Raw genomic sequence first — 18,337 nt, 5'->3', positions numbered from 1 at the left:
TGTATTGCGACTATTATGATCAAACCTTTTTGAGCAAATCATAAATAAATAAAAGTATAATCCGGTCACCGCTGCGATGATCTCTGTTCCGGTGGTCCGGAAACACACACAAACACAAACACCTAGATTTCGATAATCTGTATGATTCATTTAAATATTTGTCATAATTGGAGATATAACCCTAGACTGCTACTGCACTTGAATGTGCAAAATATGCGATGAACACTTTGACAAGTAACGATTATAATCGGGGAAAAAGTCTTGTCGCGGTATTTTAATGGTAAGTCCCAAAATTTCTACAGAAACGCAACACTGTCGCTTCCAACGAGATGGCGGCAAGTTATCGACGGAAAACGGTACAAATATAATATTTTAATTAAAATAAATAAATTTTGTAATTTTTTTTTATAAAACTAAGCTCACCTGATGGTAAGCGATTAAAGTAGCTTATCGACGGCAGAAGCATCGCAAGCGCATTGCCAACCCTATCCCAATTCCCCAGAAGCTCTGGTCACCTTACTCACCAGCAGGAACACAACACTGCTTGAAAGCAGTATTATTTAGCTGTGATCTTCTGTAGGGCTGCTCCAGATTTTGAGCAGGATATTTCCTGCTGTTCCCTACCTTTTTTTATACGTGGGGAAAATCCATCATGGATCCCGCGCGGGGGCGCCAGAGGATTATGTCAGACTCCTACTGACTAAAAAACCACCACGTGTGAGCAGTCGTCCGCCTGGGTGGGGCGAGATGGGATCGCGCTAACATTCGCCACCTCACCCCGCCGGTAGGCTTGGACATAGCATCCGGGCCCCATTACCTCAGTTAAGCCTATCTTGCCTTGAATTTCTTTATAAAATGCAAATAAACTTTTTACCGACAAAGCAGTATGTGAAACTTCTTACGTAATTTGTGTTTCTATGGCTTTCTAAAAGTGAGTGACATGTAATAATAATAAATAATAATAAATACTCTTTATTGTACACTACAGAGAAACGTTACAAAAAGGGATACATACGAAGAAAGATGTACAAAGGTGGTCTTATCGCTAAGAGCGATTTCTTCCAGACAACCTTAGGGTATAGGACAGGGCATATAAAATGAAAAGCGGTAGGGAAGTGTACAAATAGTTGATAACGAATTGGTATGGAGTTTACAAGTTATATGATATAAAAATAAGTAAATATACTACATATAATACATATATATACACATATAATACATATATATGTGTTGTATTTTATTAATTTTATTTTGTACTTTAAAATGTAAAGTTACTAAAAACTTTTTAAATTAGAAATCCTTACATTCATATGAAAAAAAAAAGCATAGGCATATGAAACTGTTTTTTTTTACTTTTATTCGAAGAAAAGGCGGTCACAGCACTGGCTGTTACGCTGGCGGTCGTGGGTTATATTATATTATATATAGAGCGTTGGCCATATTGAGATGTTTGTGTCCAGGTCTAGGCGTTTGTGCTTGTATATTGTCTGTATTTCCGGACCCCAACACAGGAGTGTTTATTTATTATTTATTCACACTTTGCTATCCAGGATTATTTTTAAAACTATATTAAATATTAAATCCATTAATAATAATATTTTCTCGTTATAGTAACAAGTCAAAAGATTTTTAAAACAAATATAAAGTTTATATCAAATACTTTTATTTTTAATTTATTTGGTATAATATTAAATTTCATATAAAATTATATATAAAACTTAAAAGGCTACGATTCTACACGCTACGTTACGTAGAAGCGCTACGCGAGAAAGTTGTATGAAAACCTGCTACGAAAGCCATCTGCGATTTATACTCTTAGAGGAATATAGCTTTAATTTTGTGGCAAAAAGAACTAAATTTATTTGACGAAAATATCATTATCTAAAACAACGGCATCATTTAAAAAACGTTTATGGACTTATTTTCTATTCAAAATACTAATTAATTATTAATACAATCGAAATAAGTACTTTACGAAATAAAATGGTCGATAATTTTCTTCTCATAATTTCATATGAAAAAACTCTTATTTTAAATACGCTTTATTTACAATAAAACTTGATATTTTGTTAAAGTTATTTTGTAATTTAATATCGAAAACGTGGCGATGAATTTCTCATATAAATAAAATAGAAATCTTCTCAGAATTGTCTTCCCGGATCTGAATTACACATCTTCATTAGTCATTTACGAATAATAGGCAACTTAGGCTTAGGCTAAAAAAAAACTAAAGTATTTAATATTATTTTGTTTTATACTTAAAAAAAAACGCTTTATATATTAAATAATTTTATTCTATTATTGTCATTGCAAACAATTAAATTTCCATTAAAAACAATTCTACAATTACTATTTACGAATATTTAATTACGTTATTTTCATTTCATTACTGACGGACTCAAATCCCGCTGAAACGGTATAAAATATACGCTGTGTTATACAGAAAAAAAACGCGCGAATAAAAAAGCTAGAGCGTTATCAACTATCACTAAACGCCTCGTAACGGATAAGGGCACCCCGCACCCGCTGGGCGTTAACCCGCCGCTAATTACAATCGAGAGCTCGCAAATTAATCATATCGCGAGATAAATCGGCGCGTGCCCGCTGCTCGCACGGTACCGCCGCGACTATTTCGGTGTAGGCGGGGCGTGAATCAGCGGACGGGTCCAGTCGCGCCCCGGCAGCCGACGTGCGAGGGTCGCACGAGTGAGCGACGCGCGAGCGCTGCGATGGCGCGATGAAGACTTGCGGGCGCGCGGCGTTTTGCTGGGCCCTGCTGTGCCTCGTCGGCGGCCTGGCGGCGCCGCGCCGCCTCTACTGCGAGCGGGCGGACGTCGCCTGGCGCGCCTACCGAGCCCCCGCCGCCTTCGAGGCGCGCGTCCAGTCGCTCGCCAGGGACGCCGCTACCGTCCAGGTGCGACGCGTCTTTCACCGCCAGGGCCGCTGGCCCCACGAGGACGCCATCCTCCGCCTCAAGCTGCCCCAGGAGGACCTCGAGTGTTCGGGACGTTTTGAAGTGCCTTTGCAGAATCGAAAGAACTATATCGTGTTCGCAGAGAGGAGAGGCCACTCAGCAGTTGCCCTCGGGCCCCCTCTCAGAAGGACCGCCAAGTTGATCAGGAGGATCCGCACGGTCTACAAGCCTGGTTACAGTGAGTGCTTTGTGTTTTATAAGTGCATGGAAGTTGAGCTCTTCGAATCCGAGCACGTGAAGGTATCGTTCGTCACCGGGCTCCTCGTGACCCGAGACGCAGTTCATCAACTTCTATGCTGCATGATTAGACTAAATATCGCATTAACGTCGGATATTTTTAATTCTAAAACGTGTGAATTCTCCAACTCCCACAATTATTTAGATTCGCGATCATAGACATCGATAACGAAATTATTTTATTTTAAAACGGAAAACTCCGTAATCCAAATATTATATCGAACTTTAAATCTAAGACGTGACTAAAGAGAGCCGCACAATGCGTAACATATCATTACGGTTAAAGACACCAATAAATTCAACTGCTAACAAATATGCTATGGCAGGTGTATCGTACGAACAAGTAGCCATTAGGAATCCATTTTAGGTGCAGTGTAAATAGTCGAGCGTGGCCACTGTAGCAAAACATAACCAATGTATGCACACTGTTCTCAATCTCATTTATGCACCCTTCATAAACGGTCAAACGCATAAGGAAACACGATTTCTTTCAACTGGGATCGTAACGTTACAATCTCCCTTAAAACCATGTAGGTTACTATTTTAATAACATGACAATCATAATTGAGTAATACGTATTTACTGGATTATAAAATAATAATCAAGTGAGTAATTGGTAATGTGTTACACGCTACAGGAATTCATAGAAAATTGGCTGATTTATGGGGCAGAGCAGGTTGAAGACGTCAGTGCGTTAGGAGCTTTGAACTCGGGAAAATAATTACATTTCGCGAAACGCATATTAATTCGAGACTATTAAGAAATAAACTGTAATCGCAATTTTCACAAAAAGCGCAGATACCGTAAGGTCGCAAGTTTCAAAGAATTTAATTGAGAATATATATAAAGAATAAATTAAGAAAATTACTCGTAACCGAAATTGTAATACGTAAGCAAAAAATAAGCTGTTGAGTTATTAACGTGTTTATAATTGTCGACCTTTTAGTTTAATTTTATCAACACCGACTTTTTTTAAGTTAAACATCCGAAAAGAATTTTTACACGAACATTCTTTTTTCCAAAAAGGTTTCATTTATACGACATCCGTAATAAAAAAAAAGAAAATAAAAGTGAAAAAAAACGACAATTTTAATCATGATGAATCCCTAGACGTAGAGAATTAAGACGATCCGGAAATATCGGAACAAGTGTAAAAAAAGTCGAGAGCAGGGTTCACGTAAGAGAACGTTACGCTACATTTGACAGACAGGCACCGACAGGTATGAACTGGAGCGTGTCGTGATGTCACCAGCAGATCCGATCCCATCTGAACGCCTTCGCATTCCGCGAATCTAATCAGATCAGTTTCTTATTGTATTGGTTACCTTCATTACCTGTATTTCTTCTCAGCACTATTCAACTAGTACACTATGATTTTAATTATCAAACTGGAATGTCAAAAAAGGAATTACTTCGAAATTTAAAAATACCTAATTCATATTATTTTTTGTGTTTATATGCTTCAAGTTCGGGTCAATCAATTTTATGTTTTAAAATGTAAGAGTTCTTTAAAGTTTAATTACCCATACGAACAGTTTTCGTTAGTCGAGTGGCGCTTGCCGCCTTGTTTACGTTCACCTTTCGGTTGTTCAAAATGTTTATCTATCTGGATGTTATCCGTCGTTTTTCCTTTGTTAATGTTCTTTCTCTCATTATTGCCTTGTAAATCTGTCTCAGTATAATCTACAGGTGGTTATGTAGTATATCAATATTGTACGCATCGAGAACTTATCAAAGATTCCTTTCGATTTCAGTGCTGTTTGTGTTTTTTCTTTCGGCTTCTTCGTAAACATTATCGGGTTTGTTTTACGATGTTTGAAATGTTTAGCATTGTTATCGATCGAATAATAGAGTCCGTCAAGCTGTCGAGTAGCATTTAATATACGAGTCAACAAACTTTGGTATTACTAATTTGCGGGATTATTCATCGCCGTCTTGATAATAGATGATAGAAAAAACATTGCTGATTTGAATTTTAATCGCCTCTGTCACTTCTGTACTTAATCAATTATCGTTTTATCTTTGATATTGTTTAATGTTAAGAAATAAAAAATCGTTCTAATTATTTTTGTTAGTGTATATAATTAGAAAAGTGCAACCTTTTATGATCTATTTATCTTAACATTGCTTAAATGTCACTATATATATATACGTTCTGCTAATTGTGTACACAATGAATTTAAAAATGGTAGAAAACTACTAATTTATCTTGGTTTTTTGTTGGTGATATTTATGAAGTACCTAAGTGCTCTAGCTAAACTTATAATTTTGGTATAGTTTTTTCTAATTTTTTTTCAAATCTACCTTCTAAATTTCTTAATAATCCGATTTACCTATATTATAAGTACGAAAGTTTATCATAGAATGTTTACTAAATCACAACAAATCTAGGTCAGACAACAGATGCAAATCACACACAAATAAATAATATAATTAGTATATTATAATAGAATAAAAATTGTTCTAAAAGTGTCCTAATCCAAGAAACAGTGGACCTAAGATCAGCCTATCTAATTCCATCATCATCATAAGAACCAACATGATCCCTTATCACAGTTCCGTCTCCAATAACTGTGACAATACATTATCACGATGATGGGTGCGGCCGACCTTCATTTGAGAAGTCACACGGCATCTTATTTATTAAAAGCTTTTATTTCATAATGGCGTCGTTACGGGTTGCCGGCTCACCATTATACGCGATGCGCTCTACCGACTTTACTGTCCTATTAGAAACACTAACGTAGGTCATTATTATATTTTATATAGCTTGAGCCTACAAATTATTATATTTCACACTTAGGTTTTGAATGTTATGTTTTAGTCTAATCTCAAAAAAAATGTTACAAAATTTTAAAATGCAAATCATAAAGTAACAGAGCAATCGAGAACAAAATTCCGAGTTAGAAAAATCATATTAAATCACGATTATAAATGACATAAATTATTGTTTATTTCATATAGTGTTATTAAAACATTTATTTATTTATTTATTTATTTATACTTGATTGTACACTACAACGACATTTTAAACATTAAAGACATTTACAGACTGTGAAGTAACAATGGGCGGACTTATGGACTTATGGCTATTTAGCCATTTCTTCCCGACAACCCAATTAAAGGAAGGATAAATTTAATATAATCTCGAGATAGGGTAGCTGGTGCAGTTATATAATTGTGTATTTTTTTTATGTCACTAGGTCGGCAAACAAGCGTACGGCTCACCTAATGGTAAGCGATTACCGTAGCTTATAGACGCCTGCAACACCAGAAGCATCGCAAGCACGTTACCGACCCAATCCCCAATCCCTCCAGGAGCTCTGGTCACCTTACTCACCAACAGGAACACAATACTGCTTGAAAACAGTATTATTTTGCTGTATTCTTCTGTAAGGTCGAGGTACTAACCCAGTCGGGCCTGCTCCATATTTTGAGCAGGAAATTCCTGCTGTGCCCTACCTCAGTTGTGTATTCAGCGTTGTCTGGACTATATAATATATATGTAGCTTTCTCAAGAAAAATTGATCTCGGCATAGGTACTCGTAAACCATACGAGGAAATATGAAGCGATGCTATGTTATGCTATACGGCAACTCGACTGAAGCTCAACGCTATTGCGTTCTCTTCCTATTTTATTATTCCTATTATAAACGCCTCACATTTAACGGCCCCAGTAGGATTTTCTAATGAGTCGGGGGTCTAGAAACACACACAATCAAAAAGCACAAATGCCCAAACAACGACAAACATCTACATGGCCAGTATAAATGTCTGTCACGAGCGGGGATCAACCGCCAGCGCAACAGCCAGGGCTGTCACCGCTGCACTAACGCGTCGTCTATTATGTGTGAAGCGCTTATTATAACAATTTTCATGATTTGAGAGTACTAGGAGTACCGTCTTCCGTTTCTCTTCTTCCTCTCCTTCCTCATCATCTCTCTTCCGTTTAACACAGACCAGAAACACATCAAATTTAATCAGTTCACGATTCGATTCCATTTGTAAATATATATCTTCTATTACCTATGTCGATTGAATCGACATCGATGGCTGGCGACGAACAATGACTGAACTTTACTCGTCCTTGTGCCTAACGCGTGCATCCGCACAACATAATAGCATCTCGAATCGTTGCTCCAGCTTATTTATATGTTTGTACAAACTGAAATAAAATTGGCAGGAAAAAATATCTTATTTATATATATTGTATTATAATTTTGTCTGTTCTTGTAGGTGTCCCAACCGTGCCTCAGAGAGCACGTTATTTTTATATATAACTAGGTCGGCAAACAAGCGTATGGCTCACCTGATGATAAGCGATTACCGTAGCTTACATCTGCAACACCCGAAGCATTACAAGCATGTTGCCGACCCTATCCCCGATTCCCCCAGGAGCTCTGGTCACCTTATTCACCAACAGAAATACAACACTGCTTGAAAGCAGTATTATTTAGCTGTGCTCTTCTGTAAGGTCGAGGTACTACCCCAGTCGGGCTGCTCCATATTTGAGCAGAAAATTTCCTGCTGTACCCTACCTGAGTTAACTATTCAATTCAACTAGTCACTATGCTGACGGCAACTATTTCACAGTGTACGTACATCAACCTCAAGTAATAGCGACAATAAACGTCATCTTGAAGGTATAAAACGTGAGTTTCGTAGAGTGTGTGAGATTGCTCAGAGTAAAAAGAAATGCGCCGGATTAGGGACTCCTTTAGCTGCTTTCATAGATGATAGTAACTCTTTATCAAATGATCAACAAGCTAATTTAATATTTTGATAAAAAAATATACGCTTCAGCCTGTAATATCCCACTACTGGGCCTAGGCCTCTTTCCCCATGTAGGAGAAGGATCAGAGCTTAATCCACCACGCTGAAAAAAAAATGAATATTAAGTATTAAAAAGTAAACAGCAACATAAGTATTTAGTTCAAAATTTAAATTTCATTTTAGATCTATCATAATGTAAAGATTTCGTCACGATCATCCACATTTGGGATGTTGAAACTGTATAAACACGATGAAACTTAGTTAAAATTGTTTTCTTTTCAATGGGTCATAAATTTTTAGATCTCATACATTTGCCGCGAGAAATTCTTCGCCGACACTAACGTCCGTTTGGTATTTTCGTGTTCAAATCAAAGCTTGGCTGTCTTGGTATCGCTGTGCAAAACATTTGCTTAGTTAAGCGATATTCGCGCTTGATTGTACATAGACTCATCTGTCGCTAACTGCGAAGTACCTATAATCCGGGTAAACATCTAAAAAGCATTATCAGTCTAAGCACCTGCAAACTAGGAATTATTTTAACAAATAATCTAATTAATTTATTTAACAAATTTAATTCAGAAGTGACAACTTATCAAAAAAATTACAAATGCCTTATGAAACAAAATCTCTCAAAGCCTATAAATACGAATTTTTCAAACATATATTCGATATCATATATATAACCGCTTCAGTATGATTAAGTTTCTATTATAGCCTAGAAATTATAAGATCAACGAATATAAAATAATATATTAATAACTTATTTTAAAAAAAAAATTAAAAATAATAATAAAATAATATAATTATAGCTTCAGGATAGAATTTTGAAAAATGTACATTGAAATAGAAGAATATACGATAAGCAGTAGGTACGATATAATATACAAAACTCAACAACTAACTAAACAAGTTTCGTAAATAAATTATTTTGTTTTAATACACAGGCAATTCGTACAAAAACAACAAATAACGATAAAATTTCGCTTCCACTAAAATAAAATAAAAATCGCATATATAATAAACACACTTAAATAAAAAAATCCACAACTAGACGAAATGACTCTTTATTTATTATTGGACTAATAATTTCCTACGTCTAGCAACTCTACGAATAACATTTGAGTCACGTCGAGTAAATTATGTCTCAAAATGCATTTCTTTATATCGGAACCTTGTTGCTGTGCCAATCGCGGAGACAGGAATACTATTTTATACGTGTGATTTATTATACGCGTTATAGTTAAATATATTTGCATTAGATCTACTTTTATAGTACATTGAGAACATATTTGTGTTTGCTCGTAAAAAAAACCGATTTCAGTTACATCGACAAGTAATAAAAACAAGATTACTTAAAAAGGGGTCAATAGATCTTAATCAAATTTAAATAAAACCACAACAAAAAAAAGCTTTCGATTAAAACAAAAATCATCAATTGTTGCACCCAGTAGATAGTCAAGTAAATACGCGTGGGTAGATATAACTCGAAAAGTACTTCTCAAATCCTGATTAAATTTAAATGGGACCTAATGACAACCACCATGTTTCGATTAAAAAATGACTGCTTGCTTGACATGATTTTACCTCTTGACTGCATTACCAATCATTAGGTCAAATTAATTCAGTCTCGCTTGTGACGTCGTGCGAAACAGCTGATTGTGTTTGTAATTCCGAAGTTACGTATTTCTACCCCCAACCTAAACATATATAATAAATACAATATTTTTAATAAGTAGGGTAGACGCAAAACTTTGTTTAGCAAAAATTATCTAAGCGTAGTATAAATATGTTTGTTGTTTGTTACTTGCGGACAAGCTTAAGGGCTTTTGCAAGTAAATATAATGTAATGTATGCTTTTCTTAATGTTACAAATAAATTTAAAAAAATAATAATAAGAAATTACAGACATATAAAATCAAATATATATTCATTTGCATATGTTTGGGAAAGAAAGGCTTTCTATCTTCGGAAATTGTAAAGAAGTACAATATTAGGGATTAGGGTCATAGAAACAAATTTTGATCGACATAAACATGATTAACTGTATTTTTAACTCCAATTAAGTTAATCGGATGTTTGGTAAAAATCGACTAATCACAAAATAGCTATTTTAAAATTTTATTTTTTTTTCTGTGAAATAATTTATCCTTAATTAATTCTCTCATAATAATGTCTTCTAATAAGTAACGAAATAAAAGGCAGTTGAATCAGTGTGGCGTGTCTAGTGCAATAAAGTTGATAGCAGCCGTGTGTACCGCTACTTTATAACTAATGGAGCAATGTTCATATAAACATGTTTTACATGATTATGTAGTGTTACACGTCACCCCAAGTTGAATGATTTGAATATTCAACACTACACTAAGGATAAGTAAGGAAGGAAGGACGCCGCGTTGACGCAACGGTTACAGCCATGGATTGTACCTGTTGCGCTGGCGGTTGTGGGTTCGATCCCTGCACATGACAAACATATGTATTGGCCATACAGGTGTTTTCCGTGGTCTGGGTGTTTGTGCAGTCCTTGTGGGTCTCCCCACCGTGCCTCGGAGAGCACGTTAAGTCGTCGGTCCCGGTTGGTATCATAGGATCAGCGTGGTGGATTAAGCTCTGATCCTTCTCCTACATGGGGAAAAAGGCCTATGCCTAGTAGTGGGATATTACAGGCTGAAGCAATACGTAAGGATAAGTGTGGGTCAAATTTTTTTAACTAATCACAATGAATTTGGATATGTGTATTAATTGAAATCTAGAATAAAATGTAAATTTATTTTTACTGACGAGCCGTTAGCGCACTTTGTAGTGCTTTCAGTTCCGCGGGTTCCCGCCCGAGCCTGGGTGTAATATGTGTATTTATATAATTAAGTATTATTTCTATGTATATTGATTAAAAAATATATTTATCTATAACAGTCAGCTGTTATCTGTAACACAAGCATTAAGTTGCTTAAAATGAGAACAGACGACCGTGTGTGTATGTTATGAACTTATGACTTATAAAATATTTATTTATTTATTATATTGCTTAACTTAACCAGAGTATGCTTTATTGTGTAACCGTGTGCTTGTAGTAAAAAAAAAGTTCGCAATAAGCATCCTTTAAACTATGATGAAGTAAATTGAAATTTATTCACCCATTACTTGTTCCCCGTGGTTTCAAAAATATGCTATATTATATATATTTCCTCGGTAAATGGGCTATAATTTTTTTTTTATATATTAGTATATATAACAATTTTTTTTATGCAATTTAAATAAACTCAAAATTAAACCACATAATTCCATAAAAAAAATTCGATCCTATTTTTTATTTATATCTCGATTGAAATATTCTTACCGTTCCACTTTCAACGAATGATTTAAAAATAAATACATCGACGTAAAATATCTTTAACGAAAGTATGTCGAAAAGTTCTTTCTCTACCATAATTAAGAAAACGTGATAAATATCAATAAATTGATAATAATCGGGATGTATGTACAATCATCAGCCGTTATCCTGCGGTAGGTAGACTGACATTAGCGGCCACCCATACGTAATGAGACCTAAAGGTCTTTCACACGGTGATCGAGAGAACGGTGTTAAAGATATACTCATGTTTAAGTGACTTTCAAACAGTTTTCCTTGATACGTTTAAGCATATTTTGTAAATTAATTTGATTAGAACGTGTATGTATGTGTTTTAAAATAATTAAAAACGTTTCTATAAAGTAATTTGACAAATAAATTACAGTTGAATGTTTCTACACAGGGCTTAATAATTTAATTTTCTTTAAAAAAATGTATTGAAATAATATCATTAACTTCTGTATAAAAGGCGCAAATTTTATAATTATTGTGTTGCTCATTAATTTTTTATGATAATTGTTATTGTTATTTATATAATAATAAATTAATTTGCAATGTACATGTAATAATAATTAATATTAGTAATTATATTAATACTTTTAATTCGATAATTGAACACACCTTGATATAACATGACCTAATTAAACGAAAGCTCTCAATTTCCCTTAACAGCTCATTCGTTATCAACGTTAATTATACTGAAATATGTACAAATATTAATTTAAAAAAGTGTGTGTGTCAGCTCCGACGCACGACTGGAGTTTACTCCTTCAGATCGACTGTCTAAATAGGGACAAAAAGTCTTACTAGTCTAAGAAAAAGATTAATACCATATCAAATGGTAAATAAACGAATCAAATAACGCCATCTATCAGAACTTAATAAAAGGAAAGATGTCTTAATGAATATCGATTCTTAAGGATTAAACTTCAAGAAATAAAGTCGACAAAAAATTTAAAGTTAAATTCAAAAATAAAGTCGACAAAAAATTCAAAGTTAAATTCAAAAATAAAGTCGACAAAAAAGTTTTAGCTTAAAATGTTATAGACCAATTTTTTTATTCAAAATTTAATTAAATTCTAAACACAATCTGAATATGCATTATTTATTTCATAATGTGTACACTAAAACAATTATGAAAATGGATTAGGCAGTTCCCAAGATTATCAATTAAAAATTAAAGAAGAAATCTATCTTCTTCGTAATATTAGTACAGATTTCAGTACATAGTATAGATTCCATTGTACGATAAAATGCTTGGAGCTTTTGAAATGTAGAGGAAGGTCTTTTCCAAAATACTTAATATTATAGACACAATTTAAAAATATTAGAATTAAAAATAATATATATTGTAAAAAAATATTTTATCTACAATATATGTATTGCATTGTAAATAAATATTTATTAATGCTGAGAATTGTTTTTGCAAATGAAATACCGCGTATCTGTGAAAAATAAAGCGGTTCGAATGAAAAAAGTTGACGATTAAATGAGAAAATTTTTATCACTCTAATTTCCGTTCACGATCTTAATGATGTTGAACGATAATGTTGACATATTGTGTAACTGTTGACCTGATGGCGGGTTTCGGTAAAAATCACCACTTGAAAATGTCGAGGACATTATTTTAAGTCATTGAAGGTAGCGTGAGCGATTAAACTTACACTGGTTTTCTAACATTATAGATTTTTCAATGAAATTAATAAATTATGTTTATTTTTTACTGATGTTTGTGATTATTGTGATTATTATTGTGTACTATATAAAAGTCTTAGAGATATAACTTACACTCGTAATCTTCTTTAATTTAGCGATCTTATATTTCTTTAACGTACAAATCGACAATTCCTGATATTGTTGCGGTCAAAACATAAAAAAGAAAATTGTGTGGTTTTATGAAACCACGATGTAAGTGAAACTTTAGTAAATAAAAACATTTACAGTGTGTGATACATAAATCAAACAATTACGGCGGAACACTTAAGAAATGCAACATGCGATAGATAAAGAAAAAATTTTGGGCGATAGAATGAAAATTTCAATTTAAAACGAATTTATTATAACAGATAATAATATATATGAACATGATGACTACATTATCGTTCACGGAGTTCTTAATAATAAAAAAATCAAACCGAGAAAAATCACAACAATCGCTGTATTATTAACGATAAATAAATCTCATCTTAGATATCAATATAAATTAAGAAATACTAACTGAGGTATTTGGCACAGCCCAACGGGAAAAGTACCTCAACCTTACAGAAGATCACAGCTAAATAATACTGCTTTCAAGCAGTGTTGTATTCCTGTTGGTAAGTAAGAAGACCAGATCTAGCGTCTATAAGCTACGGTAATCGCTTACCATCAGGTGAGCCGTACGCTTATTTGCCGAAATAATTATAAAAAAAAAACCAATAAATGCTTATTTGTAACTGAAACCAATATAATAGAATAAAAATGTTAAAAAAAGAATATTTACATACCGCTCTTATTTATCGCGGATCGTCGCATTAAAACATTTAACGCTGCTTCTTATGCCTTAAAGCAAACGTTAAAAAACCCAATTCATATGACATTTAGAATTAATTGGTAGGTGCGGTCGAGTAAGTGAAAATGTCTACCGAATATAATGTTAAAAGAAAGTACCGAACGGATTACTTTGCAATTTGATTAAAGGTTGATGTTAAACTCACTCCGATATGTCACAGATCAATTAAAGAGATACGAAAAATGCTTTATGAACTTTAAAAATAAACTTTAGATTTTTTTTTTTTTTTTTCATAAATGCCGAGGTACAGCGTTGATAATATTTAAATACAAAGATTTTATTTAAACATTTGAATTAATAATATTTGAAACTATGGATTACTTCTATTATAGTCATAAGTATTTCTAAATATATATAAACTTTGAAAATTTCTTGTAATAAATTAACAAATACGTCCTATGTAATCCTATGAAAACTACAACGTCTGTCGTGAGTGGGGATCGAACGTACAGCCGCCAGCGCAGTATTCAATGCTGTAACTGCTGCGCCAACGCGTCGCCAATTCTACTCTCAAATCGGCAATAACAACTCTAAGTTTGCAATTAATTTTATTTATAATTTGAATCTATACTTAGTAGTCAAAGACGACCCTTAAGAAACCGTATAGGCTCTTAAGAAAATTTAAGGACTTACGTCAGAATAAATGGACAAATAAAGCAAAAATCCTAATACACTGTCTACTTATTACTAGAATATCTACTACTATTCCAAATCCATCGGTGTTTTACGCGGCTACGTGCACCACTAGACCAGAGCGGTTGTTATATATTAACACATAGTGGTCAGTTGGTCACCCAGTGAACGAAATTCGACCATAAATAATTTAACTTATAAGTTTGAACATTATTAAAGTTCTGTTATCAAAGACTAACTTCTATAATAATAAACAAATAAGTACATATGCGTGTGTTTCAAATACACGTTAGTGTGTGTAATATATTTTTTTTTATTGTTTAAACGTATTTTTTATGCGTAATTTAAAAAAAGTTGGCATTCTGCATTTCTCTATATTAACTATAAGTGTGCGAAAGTTCATACTCCTCCATCCGCCTAATTTTCGTAAAAAGGGGTACAAAGATTTTGCTTAACGTATTAATTTACTTTTCGATTATAAGCCAATACGACATGGCTTATATTAGTAATACATAAACCATAAATACACATACAAACTAAAACCTCACAACACATACATAAATATGTATAATACATACAAAAGCACTGCACGTAGTAGATCGACACCAGATCGGGCGGAGCGGCGCCATCACCATAACAGGAGGTGCCGTTTTTCTATTGATTCGAAATTTAATGTCATTACGTCTGTACATCGCCGCCGTGGATCATCCTTTGTGCGATTATCTATACTAATAACACGAGGATTGACTGTTTGTTTATAAAGCATTGTCAGTTCATAATTTATTAAAATGAGTTAAATTATTAACTGGTACTATATTTGTATTGTAAGTATATTATCTTTTACACCTTATTTCGTAAATAAAAAATGCCCTAGAAGTTAAAAAAAGTAATTTTCACTTATTTCTATTACAAATTTGTGAAATACGTATAATAAAGCTTTATTGCCATAATAAATGAAAACTAAGAAGGATGGTCTCTTCAAAAACTTTGTCTTGCGTTCAACAAGATTATGATGGATTTGATTCTGGAACACTGCATGCGTCTTATGACAGTCTAACGCCGAGTTGCACGAAACAAAATTTAAATTTAAGTAGAGATTAAATTAATTTAATCACAACAATTTCATACAATTCTTGCGATTAAATTAGTTTAATCACTACTTAAATTTTAATTTCTTTTCGTGCAACTCGGCGTAAGACACTTAACTTAAAATCTTTATTATTTAGCGTCATAAATTTAAACATTTTTTTGAACTAGGACTTTTTTACGCACGCTTGACTTGGACAGTAAGTTGGTGAATGCGTGACGAGATCGTTACGAAAAGAGTGATTGAGCTAGGCGAACGGAAGTTGAGAGAGAGATTTATATATCTCTCTCGTTAATGAAGATAAAAAAGAGAGTGTTACGTTTCGTTTATTACTGTGGGCATCTCAAGAAGTTTTACTTCAGTCTGTGGTCTAAAGCACACCTGTTTTTGTGCATCAAATAAGGGTAGTTACGATCTGTGGCTACGGCAGTAAAGAATATAGCCACCCCCTCTTTTCCCGTGGGTGTCGTAAAAGGCGACTAAGGGATAACACAGTTCCACTACCAACTTAGAACTTATAAAGCCGACCGATGTCAAGATAACCATTCAACTGCTCGCTTTGAAATACACAGGCTGAAGATGTGCAGCAGCGTCTTCAGTGCGACAAAGCCAGCCCTGCGGTCACCAACCCGCCTGCCCAGCGTGGTGACTATGGGCAACATTAGTACACGCCATTTTTGGCGCGAACTTGTGGAGGGCCATGTCCAGCAGTGGACTGCGATAGGCTGAAGTGAAGGGTAGTTAAGACCCTTACACAGTGATAGTTTTTTTTTAAAGCTGTTATATATAGTACATATAGTCTCAAGAACATTAGCTCGATATGAACAACTCCTTAGCTTTGGTGATAATGGATTAGCAGAGAAATCAAAATAAACACAAATGAGACCACGCGCGCATTATAGTTAAATCCAAATAAGGCTTAAGAGTTCGTACGTGCTTGTATCAAGGGCTTCCAGTTGTATAAAAAAACTTGCTTATTGAGGTATGTCATACACGTCAAAGCGGGTGAAACCGGGCGGTTATTTAGTCTTATTGTTCTAATTAATTCTTTACCTTTCTATATTTTTCTGAACTACAGTTTAAATATGCATACTTGTGTCTGTGTATGGGTTAACATTATAATGAATTTTGAAGATTAGTTTTCAACTTAGAATCTTTACCACAAATTAAAACGAATACGCTTTAGACCACACAACTGAAATAAAACTTCTGCACAATAGGCCTGCACTGTGTCTTTGATATACGAAACGTAACTGGCTATGAGAGAAAGAGAGAAAGAAAATGTGTGCTCGTACCTCTTCCTCTTGCTCCGTCCGCTTCGCCCGATCACACTTTTCGTAACGCTCTCGTCACACATTCACCAGCTTACTCCCTAAGTCAAGCGCGCGTAAAGAAGTTATACTTCAAAAAACCCTTTTTGTCAGCTGCAGTGATCTTATGTAAGATTTAGGTATTGTCCCCGTCGGGCTGCTCCAATATTCGAGCTGGTATTTTCCTGCTGTGGCCCTCAACAGCAGATAAAAATCCAGCATTTAATCTTCACTTCACAAACTTAACATGCCATGTTCGAAATTGACCATCGTGGGCATTTCATGACCAAAACGAACAGTTTTACTAAATATAGAAACGGTAACTTTGTTATCTTTAACATAATATGTATATCGCAAAAGTATTTAACGAAACCACTTAACGAACAAAAGTTTCAAATCGCCACCGCATCGTGTCCTAACATTATAATTATAACATTGGTTGCGTAACGCGAGTGGCCAAAATTGAAATATTATTTTCAGAGTTCAGAGACCGGTCGTCATGTTAAATTAATATAAACCTTACAATTTGCAAAATAAAGTATATTTCTCTCTGAGTGTCCGTGTGATAGTTGTGACGTTATGCTGTGGAAGTGCCACGTGTCGCATATCACTCGGCACGAAGCTTCCTTTTGGACAATATTTAAGAAAAAAAAAATTGTAGAACGCCTCGCATCCAGACGGTTTTATCGTGATATAAAATACGTCGACGATTCTTTAATTCGTTCTCTTTTGACGACTTTTACGAAATATGTATAAATACGTCAAGAGCTAATTTTTAGTCGGCTTCCTCGTGCTTTCCGTTGCTTCAATTGCATCTTATCTCTATCTTTTTCTTCTGGGAAGACAATATAAACAATCACATGTCTCATAATCAACGAAATCAGGGGATGTAATTCTTTATCTGATCACACACACAACATAACCAGAAACGCCTAGCCTCATGAAATATGTCATGATTCCGAATTAAACTTGCAACTACTATCACAGTCAATTCTGATTGATAACTTATAAATCTTAAACAATTAGTAAACACCTACCTAACGCAAAAAACATTTATTCCGAGTAGCTTCTCAGATTAGCGTGCTATCACACACAAACACGTTTAATTATATTTTACTAGGTAAGGTGAAAATGTGTTAGGATTTTCCTCAAAGGAGTTACGTCGTTAAGGTTTTAAATGTCTCCATAGCGATACACAAACATAAATACCTAAGCCATATTAGTGCGCAAGGTTGTGTGCGTAAACTTGTAAAGAAATATCAACAGTGTGCGTGTCATCAAATGCGCCAATATCCACAAAAATAAGTATAAAGAATTGTCAATTTCTTTTCTATACATTAAATATAATATAAAATTTCCATATAGAAATAAGTAGGTCCAATGCTGTTAGGCTGTGTTGCTAGAACAACTACGCTACGACAGACAG

The 18,337-nt window shown here is 34.3% G+C and overlaps 1 protein-coding gene across 1 annotated transcript in view; it reads left to right on the top strand.

The window, feature by feature from the left end:
* Nucleotides 1-2,737: 2,737 nt before the first annotated feature.
* LOC123654166 (protein vein) overlaps nucleotides 2,738-18,337 on the top strand; it is a 90,579-nt gene continuing 74,979 nt past the window's right edge. Inside the window, exon 1 of the mRNA XM_045590088.1 lies at nucleotides 2,738-3,152. Coding sequence (XP_045446044.1) covers nucleotides 2,738-3,152 — 415 coding nt within the window. The remainder of the gene's footprint in view (nucleotides 3,153-18,337) is intronic.

This window comes from Melitaea cinxia, chromosome 6, assembly GCF_905220565.1.
Source record: "Melitaea cinxia chromosome 6, ilMelCinx1.1, whole genome shotgun sequence".
NCBI lineage: Eukaryota > Metazoa > Arthropoda > Insecta > Lepidoptera > Nymphalidae > Melitaea > Melitaea cinxia.
Note: the sequence above shows the minus strand (reverse complement) of the source record. Positions and strands in the feature narration are given on the sequence as shown.